At 37.2% G+C, this 11,760-nt stretch overlaps 1 protein-coding gene across 1 annotated transcript; it reads left to right on the top strand.

Annotated features, from left to right (window-relative positions):
• The first annotated feature begins 221 nt into the window (after window positions 1-221).
• On the top strand, window positions 222-11,181 carry opn3 (opsin 3). Its single transcript, XM_028007902.1, has 4 exons — window positions 222-694; window positions 3,992-4,311; window positions 8,907-9,158; window positions 10,407-11,181. The coding sequence occupies exons 1-4, from the start codon at window positions 382-384 to the stop codon at window positions 10,689-10,691; spliced, it is 1,170 nt and encodes a 389-aa protein (XP_027863703.1). The 5' UTR covers window positions 222-381; the 3' UTR covers window positions 10,692-11,181.
• The last annotated feature ends 579 nt before the right edge of the window (window positions 11,182-11,760 follow it).

Raw genomic sequence — 11,760 nt, 5'->3', positions numbered from 1 at the left:
TTTTTTCCCCTTTATAACGGGCTAAATAAACCAAAAATATTACAGTTAACTTTTTACTGTGTAACTTCACAAACATTGATTTCTGCATCTTTGCAGGAAGATTTGAAACATTTAAGTTAAACTGTCGACACTGTAACACCTTTGTGACGTCACACACCATGTGGGTCAAACGCTGCGCTTTAATTTGAAAGGTATCGCGGAAAGGAAACACTCCCGCCTGGTCCACCTTGACTTCGTCACATTGACCCAGTTTCATTCAAGAGCGCTCGCGCTGCTTGTCCGTTTGAATGCGCGGCGCGCGCGCGGCTGCTCAGCGAGCGCACCTTGCCACTTGCCTCTCGTGCGCCTCACAATGCTGGAAACCAAGTTTGCGTCCCCGCGATGAATCCGGCCAACGAGACCGAGAGAAGCGCGGACAGATACCTGTTCGCGGCTGGAACCTACAAACTTCTGGCGGTCGCCATCGGAACCATCGGAGTGTTCGGGTTCTGCAACAACGTGGCGGTGATTTTGCTCTACTGCAGGTTCAAGAGGCTCCGCACGCCCACCAATCTGCTGCTGGTCAACATAAGTTTGAGTGATTTTCTGGTGTCGGTCATCGGGATAAACTTCACGTTTGCGTCGTGCGTCAAAGGCAGGTGGATCTGGAGCCAGGCGACATGCGTCTGGGACGGATTCAGCAACAGCCTGTTCGGTGAGAAAATATCTGTGAAGAAATGTTTTCTTAAAAACGGTTTTCATCATTTTTATTTTTGCTTAAAAATGTCATTAAAACACAATTAATACCTTATAAACCATCGACCAGATATTGATTATACTCCTAATCGATAGATAGATACTTTATTTAAGAGTCAACCACTAGATATACACACATCTACAACCATCCAAAATAGTACGAAATGCGTAATATATTAAATTTAATTTACTAAAATGTATTACAAGATATTGTCTTATTTACAAAAGAATTTATTTGTTTGCAATTTTTTATGGATTTCTAATATTCTATAAAAAGGTCTGTAAAACAGTTTTTAAATTAAAACATTTTATTATTACTATAGGGATCACTGCGTCATGCAGATGTAACCTTATTTAACAAGAAGACATTGAATTGTTTGTTAGCATTTTTAATGTATTTCTACTACTGCATAAAAGAGGCTGTGGATGCTTTTTAATTAAAACTGAGCATAGCATCATTTTAGTTGTTTTATTTAACAAAAAGGACTTGAATTGTTTGTTTATTTGTACTATAGAGGTCATTGCATCGTGCAGATGTAATGCTTACTGTCTTAACAAAAATGAATTGATTTATTTATTTATACTTTTTAATGTCTAATAATGTATAAAAAGGCTCAATAAAAGACCCTGAAAGCTTTTTTGATTAGAACTGAGCATCCAGCAACCTAAATGTTACCTTATCAGGAAGAGTTGCCTATTTGGTGCATCTGACATCTCGTTGGGATGACACACATTCCCACTCATTACCATAAGCAGAGCCGTATTTAATAATGAAGTGTGAACAGGCACTTTTTGGCTCCCACCACCGTTCGACCTCCAGCCCCAGAGGAAGGCTGAGTGATAACGAGCTCATTAGAAAAACCCTTCTAGCCTTTTTTTTTTTTTTCATTTTGGGAGTGCTGGACAGTTGCCCTCCACTCCTGTCATCCTGCCGTCCTTTAGCTGACATTGCATTGTGAGCCTGCAGGATGTGAGGAACACGTCTGCCTGCATCTGTCAGCGCGCAGTACTGCAGCGACATGTTTGTTTTTTGGTGTTTTTATCTTTCATGTTTGCATTTCAAACATGTCACAGGAGACATTGCAGATCAAAAAGATGCAAAGTTTATGGTCACGTCGATTCTCGTACTGTACATCTTATTTCACCAGCAGGATATGGCAACCTGCTCTGGCCTACATTCACAAAATGAAGCAAACCTGGAAGATAATGAAAGTTTAAGCTAAATAAATGAGTGTTCACTCATAAATTAGCTGATAATCATCTATTCTTTTGTGTTACGATCCAAGGTCACACAGATTAAAGAGCTCCAAGAAAAGATGAGGTAGCGATGCTAGATCTTAAAAAACTACGTTTGTAAAACTGCAAAAGCTCTGAGAAATCTGATTTATTTATTTATTGATGTTTTTCTGAATTCCTTGTCTTCTAATCTATATTTTTTCTTGACTTAAAAGTGTTGAATGATGTTTTTATTTAAAAAAAGGAACTTGTATACTTTACAGTAGGACTGAAATGATTAATCATGATTAATCGATTAGTGAAATAACCGTCAATGATGCTCAGAATGTACCACTCTGTGTGTAATGGGTTTCGTTTGTTAAGTGTATTGGGATCCAGTAGATTTTTACTAAAACTGAGATATTTTAGTTAAAAAGCACAAAGATAAAAATAATCCAAGAGTTTTTCAGTCAGTTTTGAAACACTAACAGATAAACGACTATCTACAAGATGAAAATCTATTTTCAATTAGGGTTGAAACCATTCATTGTGAATAGTCATGATTAATCATTTCATAATCGTCAATTAGTTGACAATTATGTCAAAACTGTACAAAAAATGTACACATTTTTCATTTAAGATGAAGTTTTAGCTTCATCTCGTTCAGTTTCTGTTAAAAAAATCACCTTTTGCTACCCAGTTGTTAATAGTTTCAGCCAAAATATGAATCAAAAGATTAGCTCTACACGCTATTGATGTTGAATTAAGCAGAAAGGGCTGAACTTGCCACATTCTAGAAGCTTTAATCAAGCGTTCACTAAAGCAATGTTGTTGTATTTTAGACAATGAAATGTTTATTTTCTTATCTAAAAATTATTTTTTATTTGCGTCTTTCTAATATTCTATAAAAAATGCTGAAAAGCAAAATCTGCAGAATTTGCCAATTCTTTTATCCGATTAATCATCAGTATATACGATTGATCGATTACTGAAATAATCGTTAGTTGCAGCCCTATTTTAAAGTTGCCCCACGGCTTGCAGATGTGCTTCTTTTAAAAGTTGGAACAATCTGATGACAATCAAATCTGCTGCACTGACAGAAACAAGCCCTCTGCTAACTGCTACGCTTCCGCTAGCTCAGCCTGTGGTGAATGCTAATGCTAGTTAGCATTACCACAGATAACGGCAGACAAACAGTTTTATCTTTAACAGTAAGTTGTTTCTCTGCCATTAGCACATTGAGCAGTGAGTACATGAGGTTGATTGACAGCATTAAGACCCACATAGATTCCTTTTGTCGCACAATCAGGTAATTGTTAACTTCAGTTGTTATAAAAATGCTATATAAATCAAATACGACTTAAAAGAAATTTGACTTTTTGACTTTGATATTTAACACCTTGAAATTGGGCTTCTGTCTCTTTAAAACGCAGCCTTCTGGAAGTAATCACAAAATGGCTCCTCTATTAACCCTTTAACAACGTTTTTTATCAGAGTTTTTTGAGAAGTAGCTCCTATAATGAACTCAGCGGATGCACAGTTCTACCAGGTGTTTGCTAATTGCTGCTGGCTAGTCTGAAGGAACTGAGTGGAAAAGTTGCAGAAGCTCATGAGCTTGGAAACTGCAGTTCAGAGGTGGAGCTGCACCCCAAGGCGGGGCTACGTCCACCCGGCCGTTTTGGACAGCTGAGTGGTTTCTATGGAGATGAAAAGATTAATCAAACGTTCATGAAAAAAATCAAAGCAACACTCCAGGTATGTTTCTGATGAGAGAATGAAAAAGTAGATTTTACATCATGCTGCCCCTTTAAAAAAGTTTTAAGAGTCACCCTGAAATGACTCCTCGGTATTCGTTTTACACCAGAAGTGTCAAACTCATTTTTATTTTGGGCCAAATCAAAATCATGAATCCTCTTAAAGGGCCGGTTGTGCCAGATTGTGTTGTTAAAACCAGATTTGGCCCCCGGACCTTGAGTTCGATGATGACTGTGATGAAAGTCTGACCAAAGAGACGCTGAGTCGCCGCTCTTTCTCCTCCCAGGCATCGTCTCCATCATGACTCTGGCGGCTCTGGCTTATGAGCGCTACATCCGGGTGGTGCACGCCCAGGTGGTGGACTTTCCCTGGGCATGGCGGGTCATCGCCCACATCTGGCTGTACTCGCTGGCCTGGACGGGGGCGCCTCTGCTGGGCTGGAACCGCTACACGTTAGAGATCCACCAGCTGGGCTGCTCCCTGGACTGGGCGTCCAAAGACCCGAACGACGCCTCCTTCATCCTCTTCTTCCTCTTTGCGTGTTTCTTCGTGCCCGTTGGCATCATGGTCTACTGCTATGGCAACATCCTTTATACAGTGAGAATGGTAAGGCTGCGGACGATGTTTTTATTGTTTTACAAGAACGCACACCTTCTGCTCTGCTGGGATAAATTCTCCCTGCAGGTGACATTTCAACCATATTAAATTCCTAATTTTGACCCACCGTTGGTTCTCTAAAGCTGACATTTCAGAGCTTTTCTGGTTTTATGCTCTAATCCCAACAAATTGACAATAACGTCTGGCTCCTCAATACTCACTCTAGCACTTAAACCACACTAAAAAAATAAAAAGCCTAAAGTTAGCCAAAATAAATCTATAATTCTGAATAGCAAAGACCATTAAGTACTTGAAATAGTTACATCCTCATTAATATAGAAATGGAAATAAATTAGTTTTTAATTAAATTTTAGAAACAGTGTTTTTGAAAAATATCTAATTTTTTCAAAGAAATTCAATTTTCAAAAACCAAAAAATTTGATTGATTAATCGATGAAGTTAATCATCGCCCACTGCCAGTTTAAACATTGTGATAAGGATTTCATCATCACAGCAATGCTGGATGCAGTTTTGCATTAAAGCACAGGTTTCCTCCTGCCACTGTAACAACAATAACGGACCGAACTGGCAGAGCAGACAGCAGGAGAGATCCAAACTGAAATGGTCATTAAGCTCACAGTGAGCAGAAGCAGAAAGAAAAGAATCCCAAACAGGCAAAAAATTAAAATTATCCAAATTACATCCAGACAAAAAGCAGGTGTGAAGCTTTAAAATGTAACAGGAGGGAAATAATGTGAATGAACAGTTGCAAACTGGCAGGAAGGAACCAGAATGAAGCTTTGACCAAACAAAGTAATTACATAAAAAGAAAATGAACACAGACAATAAACTCATCATTCATCTTTATATAAGTACAATTATACAGCAAAGTCTGCTCTTTCAAACCCAGGCAAGAACCACTAAAAGCAGTGAGAAAATTTACCTTGGTAACAAAAACTCTTCTGTAACAATAGTTTATTGTTATGTAACTGAAATTATAGATTGATATTAAAATAAACATAAAACATGTATGTAACAAGTGTATGTTTTGCGCTTTGCATGTTTGCTTTAATCTAAAGCAGTTCAAGAAAGCTTTGAAATTGTCCTCTATTTGTGTTTTCACAAATACATTAAAGGTTCATAAATTACAAACATTATTTGACAGAATCTCTGTTTGGCATAGAGTAATTCAGATGTGGTCTGAACAGTCTAAATATGTAAGTTTTGATTTATAAATGTGGTTCAAACTCCCTTAAAAAATACTGAAATAGCTATTTAATTAATCACAGCAATAAGTAATCACAACATTTCCACTGGGCACACCACAGGGGAGTGCCAATTATGCAAAATTAAATTTTTTCTTGTTTTTGTACTTCCATTTGGGTCTCAACTACTTCTAAAAACCAACCAAGCATTTTTTAAAAATACACGTCTGGAAAATGAGTTGTTTCAAAAACCTCCAGATTGCCAAGTCACAAATCAGCAGGCACCTCACTGTTACCTAGCAACCCTAGCAGAGCTTTGTCCGTTACCTAGCAATCCCAGCAGAGTTCCGTCTGTTACCTAGCAACCCAAACGGAACTCCAGCATGTTTGGTCAGCTGGTTTTACCTCTGTTTGCGCTGTACAATGGCTGTCGGAAAAAGACAAGTGTTTTGTTGTTGACTTAAAATCCAGAAACCACTTACTGCATTCTTGTTGGTTGTACAGGAGGCTCCACTTCTGCTTTTCAAAGATGTATGGTTGTACAGCTGCGCATCTATTTGCAGCCATTTTCAGGTGTGAGTGAAACGTTGAGTTGGGGGCTCGTGGCTGGCAGTAGCTTTCTAGGATTTAAAGTGACAAGAGACCCTAAAACGGCTCATTCTGACGAAAATCTTAGTATCTAAGAATGATTTAGTGGAAAAAAATAATGAACATGTTTTGTTTAGGCCATTGAATTATCCTAACCTGTTCAAGGAAGCATAATAGGTCCCACTTAAAATAAGCAACAGAAAAACCAAATTGGGGTGATATTTTCTGCCTTTTGCTGCCCTTCATGTCGTGCCGCCCAGGGCAGAGAGCCATTTCACCAAAAGATAAAATATACTCATCACCAGACATTTCACTTCCAGATCAGTTTGACTCAAACGTAAAGCTAAAAAACATAAATAACAAACCTTTAGTGCTCATAAGCTGTGGTCAGTTTCTAGACTCCTGAAGCACAAATACCACATCACTTCCTATCGCCCTGGTTTGTTTAACGATTTTAAATGTCACGTCTTCTAGGTCAGCTGCTCTAATTGTTTGCGCTCGGATAACATTTCCACTTCGTTGTGTTCATTTCATCACTTCTGCTTTAGTATCTCCCACAGTGAGCTCAGATTGAAAACGTTACCTGAAATAACCTCAAGTTTAGTTATTCCTTTGAAAACATGGACTCAATTATGGATTTTCTTTATGCTGACACTTTCTAACTCTTGTGGAGATTTTTTTCATTACATTAAATCTGCATGTAAAATATAAAGAAAACCAGTCTTAATTCAGTTCAAGTGACCCACATGTCTTTGTGAATCACAGTTTCCTCCCTGAAATATTCACCATTTTGCTGGAAGTGTGAGCAGCTCCCTCCTCTGAGGCCCCCGAATTCGAGCTGCAGAAAATTCCCAGAACGGCGCCGAAACCTGAGAGGACTTCACGGCGATCCGGAAAAATCTTCAAAGAAGAAAAAAAAAACAAAAAACACTCTGAACGCTGCAGAGATTTCACTCCAGAGCAGCTGGCCTGCTTTTCCTGACACAGAAAAACCCATCAGGTGTCTAAAGATCTGGAGAGAGCAGCAGATCACTAACATGGAAATGGAGAAAAAATTTAAAAATCTAAGAATTAAACCACTAAAAACGGTTATTAAATGATTGCAGAAGCTCACTTTTTAATTAAAATTGAAATAAAAAAGATGTAAATGTTGAACTCATGTTAATGGAAAATTCTTTAAAGATCTCCTGTAGCAGTCTGTAATGCAGCAAATTTGAAGAAACCTCTGACTAAAGTCAATCTGTTTTTCTAAGACAGTCTTATTAATACACCTGTTACAATAATTAATAACAAAAAATAGACTCAGAAGTTATTGCAATAAACAATAATATTGCTTTGAGACCATTTTCAAGTAATATGATGGTCTTGGGATTCTGGTAGTGGCAGAATCATGATGTGGAGTCGACAAGGAAAATTGGTCATAATTGATGCAAAGATGGAAGAAAATGACAAACGACATAAACAGACTGAAACCGTGTTAGAAAAGCCCAGATGTTCAAAGGGGTGTCCAAACTTTTTGCCACTTTGGCCAAAACTGAAAATAAAGTAGCCCGATATTTATTCTAGGTCTAAAACAAGTACATTTTTCCCAAGAACTCAGACATTTTTTTGATTAAAATCAGAAATTTTCTAGAATAGCATTTGCATTTTAGAAATGTTTAAGTTTCTTTTATAAAGTTTAATTAATGTGAAAACTTCAAAAAAAAATTTTTACTCATACATCTTTTGACCTTTTGAGCTCAGAAATGTCCTTTTTTCTAGAAAATTTCTGAGATTATGCTCAGAATTTCTGAGTTTTTTTTTTTTTTAGAAGAAGAAGAATTGCTTTATTCATCCCAGCAGGGAAATTATTTCGCAGTTACAGCAAGAATTTTTTTATACACAGATTAACACACACACGACGGGAGCTGCGTCTGCAGGCAGCCAGCTGAACCGGCGCCATTTTACTACTTCTTTAATTTTGCTGTATAAAAGAAATAGAAAGAAAAGTTTTCAGTTTCTTTGGGGTTTGATACATTTATTTTGAGTAATAAGAACGGGATTTGGGTCAATTTGTTTCAAAACATTTTCTATAGTTAGCCAAGTTAAAGAAAGAATAAAAGCTGATTTGTTTTTTTTCTGCCAAAAACTTAAATTTTGTGATTAATCTCAGAAATTTTCTAGAAAATCTTTCAAAATAAAATTTTTTACATTTGAATTCAGAAATGTTCATGTTTTTTTGTGGAAAATTTCTGAGATTAGTCAAAAAAAATTTCTAGCAAATTTCCTTCTGAGGCAACTCTCAAAATTTAATTTATTTTCTGTTATAAGAACGGGATTTGGGTGACTTTCTCTCCAAACATTTGTTGTATTTAGCCAAGTTTAAGAAAGAATAAAAGCTGATTTGGTTTCAGCAAAGTCGGCTGTTCAGTTAAAGTCCCTGGATAAACTCAGTTTTAACTTTTGTCAATGTTTTAACTTTTAAAACTTGTGCTTTACATGTTTCTGTGTAAGAAAATTATGTTGGTAACATTTTTTTTTTACTGTGATTGCAAATTAAAAGTTTACATCTACATCCACGGGCCAAATTTGTGTCACTTTTGAGTTGTAGTTGAGTGCAGCACAAAATTAGTACAAGGGCCACAAATGGCCCCTGAACCACACTTTGGACATCCCTAATTTAAGTGATGATTTCCGTTGTCTGCAAACAAAAATAAATTAGATTTCCAAACTAGAGTTGAATTCAACACCTCATATTTCTGAAATGAAACATTCAGATTTGCAGCTGAAGATTTTAAAGTCTTAATTTTCTCTTTCTTTCCATTCCTGCAGCTGCGTTCCCTCCAAGACCTGCAGACGGTCCAGATCATAAAGATCCTGCGCTATGAGAAGAAGGTGGCGGCCATGTTCCTACTGATGATTTCCTGTTTCCTGGTGTGCTGGACGCCGTACGCCGTGGTTTCCATGATGGAGGCGTTCGGCAGGAAGGCCATGGTCTCTCCCACCGTGGCCATCATCCCGTCTTTCTTCGCCAAGTCCAGCACGGCGTACAACCCCCTCATCTACGTGTTCATGAGTAGAAAGGTTTGTAATCCTCTAAATCAGTCTTTTTCAAACCTCTGGCGGTCCGCGAGCGCCCCTAGTGGTCCGCAAGGTACTGCACGTAACAACCGTTAATGTACTGTGACGTCAGCTCGAAGTGCGACGCGTACAGCTAGCTGCAGCTAGCTTGAAATAATAATGGATAAATGGCTTAAAACTGGGTCACTCAAAAGAAAAAACTGAAAATACGGATGGAAAGAAAACAGCAGGATTATTTATGTGATCAGAGGAAAATGTGTTGTTCAAGAACGATTCAATTCTTTTGAACGGCTCCATGCCGTGAACTGTACAACTCAAGTTTCAGTTAATGAGAACTGTTCTTTGTCTTTGCTGTCACACGTTATGAACTATTGATATTTTTAACTAATTAAAAATTATTAAATTAGCTTAATTAAATATAATAGATAAATATGACATAAAAATTGGTGAAAGATTTTGTATTTAAGAAGAGGATTTTACCATACCAATTTAGTTTTGTCTTATTTCAAGTGTACTAAGATATTTACACGAGAAACTAGACCAAAAATACCTTGAAAGACTTTGTATTTTTGTTGTGATTGCAAAATAATGCAAGTTCGCTCTCTGAAATATAAACTTTGTATAGACGGCTAAATGAGTGAGAACTGGCATCATCAGTTGAGCAGAAATTAGTTACATTTACCTCTGGAACTTTTTTGAAAAAACGTACTTTTAGGAGTATTTTTACTACGCTGTACTTTTTACTTTTACTTCAGTAATTTTATTATGAAATCTCGCTAATCTAATTGGAGTAAAATTTCTGGATTATCAGCTCACTGAAGGAAAAATAAACATATTTTAACCAAACATTGACCCAACACAGTAAACACACCTGCAGGTTTTGTTAAAGTTTCATAATTTTTTTATTGAAAGAAATTGATTTGGGAAAATTATTATTACTTTTTGTTACTTGTATGAATTATTGTCATTTTGAGCCGTAGAATGCTAATATTTCCACTCAACTTTATATTTTAATCTATCTGATGACGTAATTTTTAAATATGAAGTGATTGATAATTTGATGAGTCACTCAGTACATGAGTAGACTTTCTACCAAATACTTTTTTACCCCTACTTATGTAATTTCTTGCAACTTTTTACTTGAGTAAAACTATGATGAAGTATTGCTATTCTTACTTGAGTGTAATTTTTGGATTCTCTACTCACCTCTGATCATCATCATCATCTGTTTTCCTCATCCTCTTCCTCCAGTTCCGGCGTTACTTCCTGCAGCTGCTCTGCTCCCGGCTCTTCCATAAGATCTCCTGGCTGCAGCAGAACCTCAAAGAGCGGCCGCTGACTCCCGCCGAACGCCCCGTCCGCCCCATCGTCGTCTCCAGCGCCTGCGACTCCAGGGACCGGCCCAAGAAGAGGGTCACCTTCAACTCCTCCTCCATCGTCTTCATCATCACCAGCGACAACTTCCAGCAGTTCGATGTCACCTCCAAGGCCGGAGATTCCTCGCAGGTGAACGTCGTCCAAGTGAGGCCGCTGTGATCTTTGACCTCTGGATAATGCCTTATGACCAAACATGCAGTTCCAAGCCAAACTAATCCCGCCTGACCTCCACGGCTGTTTCTGTGTCTGAACGCAGCTCCAGACTTTTTACAACTGACTGTAAATACCCAGCAACACCTAAACGAGTCGTAAAGAGGGGGACATCCTCATTAGACGTGGGCTTGGTGATATTAAGTAGGTAATTGCATAGTTGATTAACTAGTTTTATGTGATGCAGTGTGTGGCAGAGAAGCTGGGTTTCCGTTACAAATGAGCTCAAAACTTTGTCAACATTCAACGCTAATGCCGGAAAAACACAATTTTGCAATTGTGGTGTTTAAGTTAAACGGCATTAAAATCACACCTGAGTAAGTTTGTTCATGAGAAAAGTCACTAAAAAAACATGCTGCATATGCCTGTCGCAATAAGTAATAATCAATTAATTCTTGATCATTTAAAACATCAATAATTTCCATTTGCATGATTTATTGTTTTTTTATTTTTTCTCTCTTTTTTTTTTTTTACCAAAAACTGGATGATAAAAAATCTTCAGTTTGGTGTTTTGGTCTCAATTAGCACCTTCTTTTGAGGGATAATTTTGTTTTCAAAATTCATTTTATTTGTTGTTTCTGGATATTTAAAATGTCTTCCAGTTCCAGTGTTAAATGTTCATTACAATTTAAAGCTTAATAATCTTTGATTACCATTGTATTACTTGAAAATGGTATCAAAACAACAATATTATCATTTATCGCAATGACTTCTGGGATGATTTATTGTCCTCCAACCACTTCCTGTTGTCTCCTTAATTCCCTCCAGTAGTAACATCCGGTTGTTGAACACATGCAACAAAAGTTTTTCCATTACAGTTTTGCGAAATAAACTAATTTCTAAACAGCCGAAAAAAATCCACTTCATCCTAAGCAAATTTATTTTCATAATTCCAATTTGCGCAAATATTATCAACGGAAACACAGCTACTATGTTCAGTATTTACTTTGCCATAACACAAAATCTTACCAAGTATGTTTGGTCTAATTTCCACTGCAAATATCTTAGTTCACTTGAA

This window comes from Xiphophorus couchianus, chromosome 22 (assembly GCF_001444195.1).
Source record: "Xiphophorus couchianus chromosome 22, X_couchianus-1.0, whole genome shotgun sequence".
Classification (NCBI taxonomy): Eukaryota; Metazoa; Chordata; class Actinopteri; order Cyprinodontiformes; family Poeciliidae; genus Xiphophorus; species Xiphophorus couchianus.
Note: the sequence above shows the minus strand (reverse complement) of the source record. Positions and strands in the feature narration are given on the sequence as shown.